This window comes from Xyrauchen texanus, chromosome 2 (assembly GCF_025860055.1).
Source record: "Xyrauchen texanus isolate HMW12.3.18 chromosome 2, RBS_HiC_50CHRs, whole genome shotgun sequence".
NCBI classification, from domain to species: domain Eukaryota; kingdom Metazoa; phylum Chordata; class Actinopteri; order Cypriniformes; family Catostomidae; genus Xyrauchen; species Xyrauchen texanus.
The window spans coordinates 58,256,503-58,271,841 of NC_068277.1; the positions used below are offsets into that span (position 1 = coordinate 58,256,503).

General features: G+C 36.1%; 1 protein-coding gene across 1 annotated transcript; it reads left to right on the top strand.

Moving 5' to 3' along the window:
- Positions 1-344: 344 nt before the first annotated feature.
- LOC127658175 (copper chaperone for superoxide dismutase-like) lies at positions 345-11,557 on the top strand. Its single transcript, XM_052147323.1, has 8 exons — positions 345-3,261; positions 4,070-4,142; positions 4,220-4,357; positions 5,691-5,865; positions 6,637-6,697; positions 8,847-8,924; positions 9,539-9,642; positions 10,415-11,557. Exons 1-8 carry the CDS (start codon positions 3,238-3,240, stop codon positions 10,566-10,568), a joined length of 807 nt encoding a protein of 268 aa, XP_052003283.1. The 5' UTR covers positions 345-3,237; the 3' UTR covers positions 10,569-11,557.
- Positions 11,558-15,339: the final 3,782 nt, after the last annotated feature.

Genomic DNA, 15,339 nt, shown 5'->3' on the forward strand with positions numbered 1-15,339 from the left:
TTTAGGTATACTTATACATGTTTTGGAGCCTTCACAGACCTGTTATGACACATACCCGCATTCTTTAACAATGTAAATGTAGCAAAAAAATAAATAAAAATTCCAATTTGAAAAAAACATGCTGACAAAGTGAATCTCAAGACTTAGATTTTGTTGTTGTTGAGATTTTCCCAATTACGTTGCCAATTTTCTGTCAGTTGCTGTTGACATATTTCACTAATTCAATTGAATCTCCTCTCCCTGTGGTTGAAGGGACTCTTATTGTATAATTCAAAAGCCTCTGATGGGACTCTTATGTTGAAATTATCTCTGAGCTCTGAATTTCTGCTTACGTCAATGGCAGCGTATAGACTAGAGATGACACAAACAGAGCAGTGTTATATAGCATTATAAAAGTATTTCCTTGTACTTCATTGGAATACCAGGAGTCTAATAGCTAATGGTCAAGAATTTAAGAAATATATCTTGGAAATGGAGGAATCTCCAGATGTAATATGTGTGCGAGTACCATGGTTATGTCAAACAATATGCATGGCTATGAGGTAGTAAGGAAAGACAGAGAAAGGAAGAGGATGTGCTATCTTTATTAAAGAGAACTTGATGTATAGAAAGTTACACAGTGAAAGTGAAATTGAGAGCTTAAATATAGACAATAGGATGTTACAGGATAAAATTAAGATTGCTAATTTGTATAATCCATGTAAGAAGTTAAGTATGGATATTTTAAAGAAGGCTACTGCAGAAATATCAAGTAAAATTATCATGTGTGGTGACTTCAATTCCCATAATAGCCTATGGGGTAGCAAAAAAATATAGACTATAATGGGGAAATAATAGAAGAATCTATGATTACTCACTAGTATGTCTGAAAAATGGAAAGACCACAAAAATGTATATAATAAAAGGAAGTGAATCATGTTTGGATCTAACTTTAGTATCAGCGGCTCTAGCTGGGAAACGTACGTGGACAGTCTTAAATAATGATTTTGGAAGCGATCATTGCCCAGGATTTTGGACCACAATACCAAGAGTTTTATCAAAGCAATAAATGGGATTATAAAAAGGCAGATTGGGAAAAATGTCAAATGTTATACGAAGAGTTAAGTAACATGGTAAATTTGTAAATATATCGTTTGCCGCAAAGGAATCAATTCTTATACAAAGTGTAGGAAGGAAAATAAATAAGCAGCATGGTGGAATGAAGACTACAAACTGGCAATACAAGAAAGGAAGAAGGCATTTCGAGTGGTAAGAAAAACACTCTCTCTTGAGGCAGTTTTAGATTATCAAAGGAAAAGAGCTATTGTAAGGAAAGTAATTCAAGATGCAAAAAGGAAAGCATGGAAAAAGTTTTGCAGCACAATTGGAAAGAAAACAGGAATGGGTATGGTGAATGATCAAAAAGATGAATGCTGAAAAAAAAAATCCCTATCCTTGAAGATGATGATACAGTAGCTATTACCAATAAGGAGAAAGCAGAGTTACTCAGCTCAAAGTTTCACTAAAATCCACAGTATTGAAAATCTAGGTGATACATTTTTAATAAGAAGACGACAGATCCTGAATGCGTGTGGAAATGTATGTCAGAAAAGTAGGGCTTTAAGAATCTGCTGTGGAACAATTAGAACATCTCCAGTAAATTCAATGAGAATATCGATGGGAGAAATGCCTTTGGATTTGAGGAGGGAGAAACTAACTATAACAAATTGGGTGAAACTACAGGGTGCTGTAGGTAAACATCCTACCTGTAGAGTTCTAGAGGACTGTTGGGAGTATAAATGTAGGGAGGTAATAGCTTTGGGTGGAAAAGTGGACAGTGGACCAAAGATATAGGAATTAATAGTATGTCATTTTGTCCTGTGGTGCCTTTAGGTGGCAACCACTGATATAGATCAGTGGTGGCAACCCATTTAGGAAAATCCCAGAACTAATGGTTGATACACTCCAAAAAATATTTTAGCCTATTTTTAAGATTTATCCATTTCAATTGAATAACACATTTCCATCTAATTGAATTGAATAGTCTTGAAGAAAATGTAATTAAGAAAATTGCATTTTCAATTAGATGGACATTTTTTATTCAATTGAAATGGATAAATCTTGAAAATAGACTTTTTTGAGTGTATACGTTTATTAGAAGAACAGAGGAATATGAAAGAGATATGTAACTATGTAAATATAGTGAGTACAATATTGAGCGAGAGATTTCATTCAATCATACAAATATTTACAGATGGTTCCAAAGATCCAATAAATCAAAATGTTGGCATATGAGTGTTTATACCTCAATTTAAAATAAAGATGAGTCAAAAGTTATATAATTGTTTATCGTATAAACTGCAGAATTGATTGCCATAATAATAGGTTTGCAATGGATAGAGCAAAAAAGACTGAATTAGGTGGTTATATGCTCCGATTCAGTTTCAGTCCTGAATTGTATTTTGTCTGCAAGATCAGAAAGGGAAGATTTATTCTTGGACGTCTATCCTCTGTGGCACAGGGTAACGGTAAATGAAGTGATGATACAGTTTTGTTGGGTACCTGCACATGTTGAGGTGATAGGAAATGAGGTGGCTGATAGATTAGCCAAAGGTGCACTTGGGAAAAGACCAGTAGATATTCAAATGTCAATGGGGAAATGTGAGATGAAAGCTATGATTCAGAAGAAATGAAATAAAGAATGGCAGCGAAGATGGGATAGTAGCAATATAGGTAGGTTGCTTTATAAAATCAGGAAGATTGGCAAGTAAATGGTCTATACATAGGAATGAATAGAAGGGAAGAAGTATTGTAAGCTAGGCTCATACTGGGACAAACAGGCTTAAACTCAAATTTGGCCATTATGAGGAAGCACAGAGATGGATTGTGTGACAACTGGTTTTGTGTGATCAAACTTATTTGAGAGAATTGAGGGTAGATCAGTAAGTGTAGAGGTTATTTTGGCTCTAGCAGATACACAGTTGTATAAAGCACTTTTTACCTTTCTACATGACACAGGTTTAGATATAAGAATATAATATGGTGCAGTGCTTGATTGGGACTGTGTGGGGATTTGGTAAAAAATGGAGGAGCTGAAGCGCCATCTGATGCCGGAACCACAACATAGCTCCAAGATCTTAGAAGAGCGTCATGTTTTTAAGCAAAAGGATGTAGGATATAAAATACGGTAGGTGGCGGTAATGCTCCTAGGAGTGGACGGCCATTAACAAGAAGAAGAAGAAGAAGAAGAAGAAAGAAATGGACACAAACAGGACAGCAAAGGTGAGAAAAATGACTTTAATGCACTGCAGTCATAATTATTGAAGGTATGAGCTAAATATTCATTATAGGGTAAATATGATAAATATTTTATAAATTGATGTGATTCAAAAACGAAAGTATAGCAATAGTCATTCAATTGAGTATATTATTGAGTTAATCATAATAACATTGTAATTTACGCAATTTATATGCTTTTGTCATGTTATAGATGGCCAACACAAGTCATTTACTTTTGTATCTGAAAATGTTGTTGCAGTCTTGCACTTGCCATACATTTATGAAACTGTGAACCAAGTTCAGGTTTTTTTTATGTAAATTCTAGGTTATATTAATTAAAGGTTCTCATACTATTATTTCGTTTTGTTTATTATTCATATTATTTAAATGTCTGGGTTTTAAATACTCTGTATTTGGGTGAATTTTATAATAATTAATGATTCTCAGTTTGTTATTACTTTACAGTAATGAAAATAATGATGTCCGGATCCTTTTACATGACAAGCATGAATTAAAAGCTGTACAATAATACTGATGAATAAATACTTTATGCAAAAACTAATAATTTTGTTATTATTAGATTTTTATTATATTTTTGCTTCCTTTGATTGAACATTGACAATTGGGGGGAAATGTGTTTAATTGTCATACAAAATAATTCTTAATTTTCATTAAAATAATGCCAACAAATCTTAACAGTAAAAATAGGCTTTATATCCTTTATGATATATATACATACATATATATATAGTGGTGGGAAATGGTGCTTGATTGGTTGTAATTAGTTTCATTCATTTGTGTTTTCCCTCAGCTTGAGTTTGCAGTACAGATGTCATGTGACAGCTGTGTGAATGCAGTGAAGGGTGTCCTGGAGAAAGAGCCAGGTGAGTTGAGACAACTAAACACTCTCAATTCTGTGTCAAAAGTATAACCTCATTCATACATGTGTCTTGTTTTTTAGGAGTGCATTCAGTGCACATAGACTTGGCCAAGGAGGAGGTGTTGGTTGAAACAATGCTTACCTCTCTGCAGGTCCAGAATATCATTGAAAGCACAGGCAAAAGAGCTGTGTTGAAGGGAATGGGCAGCTCAGAATCAGGTGAAATATCATGAGGTCATGAAGTCATATGAAGTCACATCTTTATGCACTCGTTTTGGTCTTGTTGTGGCACATAAATACTGAAAATACAATGACTTAAGTGGTTGGATTATAAAATGGTGAACAAGTTTTTGCCCTAACGTACAGAACAATGTAGACTGGTTCTGTTCTCTGGGTCACTGCTGTTAGTATTAGGAACATTGATCGTGTTTAGAATAGTCCTCTATTATTTAGAATTTGCTCATATTCTGATTACTGTATATCTGCATCATGTCAATGCATTAATCAATATACAGACAGGTGAAAGTCATATGGCTTATTTTTTTGTTCTTATGTGCTGTTGTCAATGACATGAACGAGTTGATTAAATCACTGAGCAAGTTACTAAAATACTGCATAATAAATGGCCAGAGAATAGAGGGGGAAATATTCACATATATATATAGAGTGTGTAAGTGCCTTTTTCATAATTAAAACTTAAACTAAAAGGGATATTTCACCCAAAAATTAAAATTCTCTCATCATTTACTCACCCTCATGCCATCCCAGATGTGTGTGACTTTTATTTCTTCTGTTGAACACAAACAAAGATTTTTAGAAAAATATCTCTGCTCTGTATGTCCTTACAATGCAAGTGAATGGTGAAAAAGAACATAAAGGTAACATAAATCTACGTATATGACTCCAGTGGTTAAATCCATGACTTCAGAAGTGATATGATAGGTGTGTCTCAATATTTAAGTCCTTTTTTACTTTAAAGCTCTACTTTCACATTCTTCTTCTTTTGAATTTGGTGATTTGCATTCTTCGTGCATATCGCCACCTACTGGGCATGGAGGAGAAAGAGAAAAACAAATAAATCATATTTGCACAACAGACCAGTAGGTGGCGATATCATGAAGAATGAAGAACTTAGTCCTCTGGTGAACACACATAGGAGGGCTGGTCGAATGTGGAGATTTATAGTAAAAAAGGACTTACATTTTGATCTATTTCTCACCTACAGTACACTTATCATATAGCTTCAGAAGACATGGATTTAACCACTGGAGTCATACGGATTACTTTTATGCTGCCTTTGTGCTTGGATATTCTTCTAAAAATCTTTGGTGTGTTCAGAAGAAGAATTTCAGATACATCTGGGATGGCATGAGGGTGAGTAAATGAGAGAATTTTTGGGTGTACTATCCCTTTAAGGTAGAGTAAAGACCAGAATATACAGTTTAATCAGAAAATCATGTGCATGTTAATGGTCATTATTAGTGGGCCGCCACAGGTCAAGCATAATGCTTTTTATTTGTGTTTGTTCGACTTGTTTGTGTGTACGTTTTAGACTTGGGTGCTGCTGTGGCGATGTTAAGTGGGGCGAGGCTAGTGCAGGGCGTTGTCCGCTTCCTGCAGCTTTCACCATATCGTTGTTTGATCGACGGGACAATTGATGGGCTGGCACCAGGTGCTCACGGCTTGCATGTGCATGAACTGGGGGACCTTACACAGGATTGCATGAGGTACTGAAAATCCTGACCTTTAACCTTTTGATCATGAGACAAGCACATTGATATTCTCATCTGGGAGTAACAGGCCTGCATGAATTCAGGCCATTCTGCATGAGTCTGTCTTTGTTATAGTGTGTTTAGTAGCATGAAATCTCCAAGATGGTCTGATGATCAGTGGTCTGACGACATGTCACATCATGTGATATAAGACAAGCTCACGTGTGGATTATGTAGATAGAAAACGTTATCAGAAAAATTTCATTAATCAAGCTAGATGTTAAAGGGATAATCCACCCAAAATGGCCATTCTGTCATCATTTACATACTCTCATGTCATTCCAAGCCTGTATGATTTTCTTGCGTGGAACACAACAGGAGAAGTATGGCAGAATGTTAGTTTCAGTCACAATTCACTTTCATTGTGTGTAAAAAAAAGTTGCAGTGAAATTGAATGATGACTGGGACCGACTTTCTGCTGTACATCATGTCTTGCTGGGAGACAAGGGATTTAAGAAAAGGGTCATTATAATATAGGTTGTATACTAAAAAAATCTGTCCATCTGAATAAAACTAGAGGTAAGAATTGATAAAATACAGCCCCTCTCTACGCTGTTCTTTTCCATACAATGAAAGTGATGAGGGGATTGGGGCTGTCGAGCTCTAGGAAGACAAAAAGTGCACCATAAAAGTAATCTTTATGACTCAAACGAAACTGAAGTTGTATTAGTTTTTGCTAAATACTGTATTTATTTATTATATGTTCATTCTCTCTCTTTGTGTCAGTTGTGGAGATCACTTCAACCCTTTCAGGAAACAACATGGAGCTCCTCAAGACTCCGAGAGGGTACAGTGTCCATTTACCCTCTTCAGTTCCCTGTTTAAAATGAGTTATTTACACAATCGTTTCAATTCAAGCTCTTCGATGACTTCACTTCTCTTTATAAAACCTGCATAGAGTAGGGTTAATGTAAAAGTTACCCCTGGAGGATGAAAAATTGGGGAAACATTGCCATATGGCAACTCCATACAACAATGGAAAATTGTCCAAATCTATATTATAATTTTTATTTATTTATCATATTTCTTTACGAATTGAAATTTGTATACATTTGGAACCCCTACAAACTCAAATTGAGTGAATTATTATAATTTATCATTTAATATTACTCTTAAAAGCCTAACTCATTCTCTTCTTGCCATTTCTGTAGAATATAACTACATTATATCACTATAAACACTTCAAAATTAATTAATAATTGCAGTAATGTAACTGATGCCACTACCTTTTTCCACTTTCGGCATTACAGGATTTTCATTGTGGTACAGAATTGCCTTTTGACAACCTGGCTATTTTGTTGATCTGTGAACTATTCAACTTATCAAAGATGAAGCAAAAAAATGAATTCTTTAAAAAATATACAGAAATTTAGGGATGCACCGTTGTATCGGCTTCTGATATTTATCGGCCAGTTATTGACCAATTAAAACCATATCGGTTCTAAATATGAAATGCGGATATGAAAAAAAGATGGTTGATTTATAATGAATTATTAACACTTTGTAAAAACTCTGCGATTACTTAAAGGATTAGTTCAACCCAAAATGAAAATTCTCATTTTTCATTCTTCTTCTGCAGAACACAAATGAAGAATATCTTTGCTATGTAGGTCCGTACAATGCAAGTGAATTGTGATCAGGCTTTTGAAGCTCCAAAAAGCAGATCAAGTCAGCATAAACATAATTCATCACACTCTTGTGGTGTAATCAATGTCTTCTGAAGCGATCCGGTTGGTTTAGGGTGAGAACAGACCAAAATGTAACTCCTTTTTCACTGTAATCTTGACAGCAGTCTCCATGGTGATCATGATTTCAGGCTTGATTACACTTCCTATAGCACCATCTAGTGCTCTGTGCATGCTTCAAGTACTAGGATGTGTAATCGAGCTTGAAATCATGATTGTGCCCAGAGACTGTCAAGATGTACACTGAAAAAGGAGTTCGATTTTAGTCCGTTCTCACATAAACCATAAAAAACAAAAAACTTGCACATTTACTAACTGCTCCAACAAACATTTTAATCCAAAACAATGTGGTTAACGTTTTGACACTTTTCCACAGCACGTTACAGGCTTTACTTTTCTGAGCTTGCTTTTCCACTGCAGTTTAGTGCCGCCTCTAATGTGGGTGGGATTATAGGCTGATCGTCATAGTTGCGCTGCCTCTACTGCCGTGACATCATCTTAAATGCTACATAAACATTACTGACCATAAACAATAACACGACTGCTAGCTGTTAGCTACTAGCTCATTGTGCTGCATAAAGCAGTTGTTGCATGGTGATTTTACACAAGTGTAACAGTTAAATTGGTCTGGTTGTTTTAGAAGCAAGCTTCCAGTAGCTGGTCAGCTAAATAAAGTGAAGATTAAAGTGAAGATCAAGCAGAATATAGAGCTAGTGTAACAAAACTTACCATCCTCCATCGTGGACTCCAACAATGCCCTGGCCGTGTTCAGGACACTCTCCTTCCCATTACTCGCCAGTCTATTGTCATAGATAGCGTCCATTTGGTCTAACCACTTCCAGTTCCTTCTGTTCTGCAGGATTTTGACATCACATTTAGTATCGGCTTGGCTCGCTTGTAACCTCCACCGAGGTGGTACTAGAAAATGTGCCATTATTTGAATAATGGTGAAATCACTAAGAAAGTGTTTAATTTTATGAAGATTGATCACCCTATAAAACCTGTTATTTACACGTTACGGATATACGTAAATCATAAACTCCTCCAGTTCTGGGAAGACCTATTGTATCCTTGATTGGTTCGTTAAACGAGAATATTTCTAAATTTGTGGACTATTTCTTAAAACCTTGAATATAAAAATTGCCATCTTATACATGTGACAAGAACATGTTTTTGGTGTGCATGTGTTCTTACAAACATTATAGTATTGCTGGGTAATAATGACTTTACTAACATCTGTCTGGTCTGCAGCATGTGGGAGATCTGGGAAATATTATGGCTGGTCCTGATGGCAGAGCTTCATTCAGATTAGAAGACACTCAGATAAAGGTAATTCAGTTTGCCTTGTAATTTTGACTTTAAAAAACAGTCCTATGTTGCTGAGAGGTGTGTGTTTGCGAACCCCCACAGTGGCGTATTTGAAGTCACCTTTCTAATTATCCAAAGTCTGTGTTATTAAAAGTTCATTCCAACTTTACTTAAACACATTCTGCTTAGTCACTACTTTTGTTTCATGGTTATATTCCTCTCTGTTTCCCTCTTATATCATTCAGTGTCATTTGAAAGTTGTCGTGGACAGATCTGCTTTATTTTCTGGAATAATTTGCTACCTGCAAGTTCACCAATGTCATAAATATTTTTAATGGCCATGAAACTGCATATTTATTATCTATCTATCTGTATATATATATATATATATATATATATATATATATATATATATATATATATATATATAGAGAGAGAGAGAGACAGAGACAGAGACAAAGAGAGAGAGAGAGACAAAGAGAGAGAGACAAACAGCATCACAGTCTCTGTCTCTCAGTGAAACTGCACCCACCACCTGACAATTTATATTCGCATTTGGTGCTTGACAATTGTTGTATTTAAGATCTGAAGCAATGCCTTAGTGTCACTTGTTTGTCTTGTTTACTGTTTGACAGGTGTGGGATGTGATAGGTCGATCTCTGGTGGTGGATTCAGGAGAGGATGATTTGGGCCGTGGGAGTCACCCAATGTCCAAAATAACAGGAAACACAGAAGAGAGGTAAAAAACAGTTTGTCTCTGAGACAAGATTAAAAGTTGGAACACTTCTTCTTGTGGAGCGTTTGTGTGTTTAATATAAATGGAGTGAGCTGTTTTAAAGGTGCAGTTCACCCAAAAATGAAAATTCTCTCATCATTTACTCACCCTCATGCCATTTCAGATGTGTATGACTTTCAGTCTTCTGCTGAACACAAACTAAGATTTTTAGAATAATTTTTCAGCTCTGTGGGTCCATATAATATACAGGTCAACAAGGTCCAAAACTTTGAAGCTCCAAAAAGCAAATAAAGGCAGCATAAAAGTAATAAATGCAACTCCAGTAATTAAATCCATGTCTTCAGAAGCGATATTATAGATACAATTAATCTGTTTCTCACCCACACCTATTATTTAGTTTCATAGGATTTAACCACTGGAGTCATATGGATTACTTTTATGCTGTCTTTACGTGCTTTTTGGAACTTCAAGTTTTTTTGCCACCATTCACTTGCATATTCTTCTAAAAAACCTTTGTTTGTGTTCTGCAAAAGAAAGAAAGTCATACACATCTGGGATGGCATGAGGGTGAGGAAATGATGAGAGAACTGGTTGAACTTTCCCTATAAAGCTGCTCTCTCCAAACTTTTCCTTTAAATGAATCTGCCTTTTTTGTATTTATTCTTTATAGAAATCACAATCCCACACAGAGCTAATTCGATTGTGTTTCAATATTCTCAGTGGACCACGTGTGCTTGGTTTTCTTTTGACTGGTTCCTTCTCCCTCTTTTCTCAGGCTGGCATGTGGAATCATTGCACGCTCCGCTGGGTTGTTTCAGAACCACAAACAGATTTGTACCTGTGACGGTGTCACTCTGTGGGAGGAGAGAGATCGCCTGATAGCTGGGAAAGGACGTAAAATCACTGACGCACCGGCAGCTAATTTGTAATGGGGTGAGGATGTGACTTTCCCATGTGTTAAGAACTGCAGATGGATGTGAAGTGCGCAGAAGGAAAGAACAAAAGGAAGATGATCAAAAAGAGACAAAAATGTGCCTGTTTGAAGCTGCCCAGAATGTCCATTCAAGTTGTAGTATGTAAGACAGAGCCAGTTCTTAAAAGTTCAGATGTATCCACATGACACAAATCCCCATCGCTTTAGTTGAGCCATGATATGCCAAAATTACATTTACATAGCATTCAGTGACGTTAACTCTGATTTTAGTTACATTTTTCCTACTGACTGTTTTCACAACATTTTCTATTTTACAGCATCTACTGTACATACAACCACCTGTTAGACGTCTGTTGGAAAGTAAATGTGTTGCAAAACAATAAATATTTTTAACTCGTCTGTCCATACACATTATGCAAGTTAATTTTAGTTTTGACTCGTTCTGTGTAATGAAAAAGAAACATTAGTTCTAATCACACATTGCATGGATGAGCAAAAAACATCCATCCAACTTCTCTTGTTAATTCATGTACTCTTAAAGAGACAGTACCATTTTAGTGCTTGTTTTATATGTCAATGAAAACAATGTAAATACAAGTAAATAATTCAAATTCTGCATATAAATAAATGTGTAATAAATGTATAAATTTTTAAAGGGGCAATCATTATACATTATAAATGATACATTATGAAATATTTTAACCTCAACAAATACTGTACATTTTGAATAATATATCTAATAGTCTCTTGCAGCATCTATGCAGGGGTTTGGTAAAAAGCCCTGCCCCAGACACCTAATGTTTTTTAAATAGTACTTTTAAAATAGGATTAGGATCCAAATTTGAGGATATTGTGTAAGAAATTGTGAAAGTGACTATATTATTACTATACATGCAATTTCATAATATCACATAAATTGATAGAAATGTGTATATTTTTAAAAAGCAATAATGTGATTAAAATGATGAAAAATAAAATTTACATTCTGTCACATACTATAAAGTGAAGTCATATTTATGAATACATGGATTATATATATTAGGGCTTTCAATCTATTAACATTTTTAATCTAATTAATTACACTGTATGCCGATTAATTAATCGCATGCATAAATATTTGCTAATAAATAATTATATATAGTTATATTTAAATAATTATAATTTATATATATATTTATATATTATAAAAATGCCTTACATTATTTTGTATTAAAAGTCTTTTTAAAAAATGTCTTTAGTATGCAATATATTGTTTATTTCCTTATTATTATCATTAGCCTACAGTTCACTTCAATCCATTTTGCAACTCAGTCGGAGATTATAAGAACTTGTCTAAGGACTAGCTGTGTTTCCATCTAAATGTTTTGCATTTTTTAAGCACATTTCTAAAATTAGACTAAAGAAAATAGGAATTGTTGCATGTTTCCATCCACTACATCGTGCGCATTATCTTGAAGAAGCCCACCTTGTCTTGATGGAGCAGCTGAATGTCCTCCTTGCTTCGGGGAGAGTTGTATTAGCAGGATCGGAGCAATTGTACCTCGTTTTTTAAATGCTGCCTGGAGACGCCACAGAATAAGTGTAATATCTGATATAATGAGGGCTGAAATGAAGGCCATGGCTATACGTCGCCAGTCTCCACATACATGTGAACGCATCCGCTTAAAACTGTTCTGGCTGATTGTGAGGACCCACTTTAAAGACAAGCTGTGGGTTAAACACTTCCGAATGCCAAGGGCTATGCACGAAGAATTGTGTGCCATGGTCGGACCTTTTGTTAGGCCAGTCACATTGGATGGTCAGAAGTAAAACACGTCATCGTTTAGCGAATAAACTGTTTCCATTACATTAACGTGCATTTTAACTAATGTGAAATTCTACAAAATCCACCAAGTTCATTTCAATTAAAAATCGAGAATGAGAGGCTATCGAAACTTAAACAAGTGGGTGACTTTTAAAACAAAGTGACAGAGATGTTCATTCACAAGCAGAGATGCATGAATTTTGTGTTCAAGTAAAGGTAAGTTAATGTATTTATTAAAATTTCTGTGTTATTGAAACTAGGTCATAGATACTACTGTTGCTTTCAACTATCTGTTCCCGTGTCTATCTGTCAGTGGATTAGCAGCTTTCTGATGGACAGGCAGCAGCTTGTGAGACAGGGAAATTCACTTCCAGCACCTGCACAATCAGCACTGGTGCCCCCCAGGGATGTGTGCTCTCCCCACTACTCTTCTCCCTGTACACCAACGACTGCATCGCCTAGGACCCCTCTGTCAAGCTCCGTAAGTTTGCAGATGACACTACTGTCATCGGCCTCATCCGAGATGACGCCGAGTCTGCATACAGAAGAGAGGTTAAACAGCTGGCTGTGTGGTGCAGTCAAAACAACCTTGAGCTGAACATGCTCAAAACGGTGGAGATGATTGTGGACTTTAGGAGGAACACCCCAACATTGACCACCCTCACCATTCTAAACAGCACTGTGGCAGCAGTGGAGTCATTCAGGTTCCTGGGCACTACCATCTCACAGGACCTGAAGTGGGAGACCCACATTGACTCCACTGTGAAAAAGGCCCAGCAGAGGTTGTACTTCCTTCGCCAGTTGAGGAAGTTCAACCTGCCACAGGTGCTGCTGATAAAGTTCTACTCCGCAATAATTGAGTCTGTCCTCTGCACTTCAGTAACTGACTGGTTTGGTTCAGCTAAGCAATCTGATATCAGAAGACTACAAAGGAAAGTTCGGACTGCTGAAACCTATAGTTTTGGCAAGTTGTTTAGGACATCTTCTTTTTGCATGACACAAGTAATTTTTCCAACAATTATTTACAGACAGATTGTTTCACTTTTAATTGACTATATCACAATTCCAGTGGGTCAGAAGTTTACGTACACTATGTTAACTGTGCATTTAAGCAGCTTGGAAAATTCCAGAAAATTATGTCAAGCCTTTTGACAATTAGCCAGTTAGCTTCTGATAGGTGGTGTACTGAATTGGAGGTGTACATGTGGATGTATTTTAAGGCCTACCATCAAACAGTGCCTCTTTGCTTGACATCATGGAGAGAGAGAAAAAAAGATTTTGTGGACCTCTACAAGTCTGGTTCATCATTGGGAGGAATTTCCAAATGCCTGAAGGTACCACGTTCATCTGTACAAACAAGACCATGCAGTCATTATACCGTTCATGAAGGAGACACATTCTGTCTTCTAGAGATGAACGTAGTTTGGTGCAAAAAGTGCAAATCAATCCCAGAACAACAGCAAAGGACCTTGTGAAGATACTGGAGGAAACAGATAGACAAGCATTTATATCCACAGTAAGGTGAGTCCTATTTTGACATAACCTGTAAGGCTGCTCAGCAAGGAAGAAGCCACTGCTCCAAAACTGGCATAAAAAGCCAAACTGGCATAAAAAGCCAGACTACAGTTTGCAAGTGCTCATGGGAACAAATATATTTTTGGAGAAATGTCTTTTGCTCTAATGAAACAAAAATGTAACAGTTTGGCCATAATGACCATTGTTAGGTTTGGAGGAAAAAGGTTGAGGCTTGCAAGCCTAAGACCACCATCCCAACCGTGAAGCATGGGGGTGGCAGCATCATGTTGTTGGGGGGCTTTGCTGCAGGAGGGACTGGTGCACTTCACAAAATAGATGGCATCATGAGGAAGGAAAATTGTGTGGATATATTGAAGCAAAATCTTTAGACATCAGCCATGATGTTAAAGCTTGGTCGCAAATGGGTTTTCCAAATGGACAGTGAACCCAAGCATACCTCCAAAGTTGTGGCAAAAAGGCTTAAGGACAACAAAGTCAAGGTATTGGAGTGGCCATCACAAAGCACTGACCTCAATCTGCTAGAAAATTTGTGGGCAGAACTGAAAAAGCGTGTGTGAGCAAGGAGACCTACAATCCTAACACAGTTACACCAGTTCTGTCTGGAGGAATGGGACAAAATTCCAGCAACCAATTGTGAGAAGCTTGTGGAAGGCTACCCAAAACATTTGACCCAAGTTAAACTATTTAAAGGCTATGCTACCAACATTTTTAAAAGTGTATGTAAACTTTTGACCCTCTGGGAATATTATGAAAGAAATTTTTTTTTAAATAAATAATTCTCTCTACTATTATTCTGACATTTCACATATTTAAAATAATGTTGTGATCCTACGATTACATTTCAGGAATTGTGAAAAACTGAGTTTAAATGTATTTTGCAAAGGGGTATGTAAACTTCTGACTGCCAACTGTATATATCTTTCAGTTCCATTATGCTTAGGCGATTAAAAAATACAATTTACGAGCCAATGGCGATTCGTTCTCCAACGTGTCCGTAGAGGGTTTTATACTTTAGAGTGTCTGATCTTATAAATAGCAGCTTAAACTAAAGTGATCATTCTCACAAGACGTGAAGGACTGCTTTGTAATTTAAAATTCTTTGAAATAGTCTTCAAAGTCATGCAGTCATGAAAAAGATTGTTGCTGACATATGTCACTGAACTAAGTTGTTGAGCCTACCATACAACTGAAGCCATTTTCAGAACTTAAATACACATTTAAATCCATTCTGCAACCTGTTCATAAATTGATAGTCTATATTTAGTTTCAATTAAATTAATAAAAGTAAGCTAATATAATGATGGCTGAGGAAGACTGGAACATGATTGTTTTTCTATGGGGCCATTTGTGAACATTTTGAAGCAAAAGTGTTATCAAATGAGCTTGAATTATTCAGAAATCTCTCCACTGTCTAAAACAGCACTTC

Excerpts from the sequence above, each read along its gene's own strand:
- LOC127658175 (XM_052147323.1), top strand. The coding sequence starts at position 3,238 with ATGGACACAAACAGGACAGCAAAG. Across the intron at positions 6,698-8,846 it reads CTCCTCAAGACTCCGAGAGG|CATGTGGGAGATCTGGGAAA; the intron begins GTACAGTGTCCA and ends TCTGGTCTGCAG. Across the intron at positions 8,925-9,538 it reads TAGAAGACACTCAGATAAAG|GTGTGGGATGTGATAGGTCG; the intron begins GTAATTCAGTTT and ends ACTGTTTGACAG.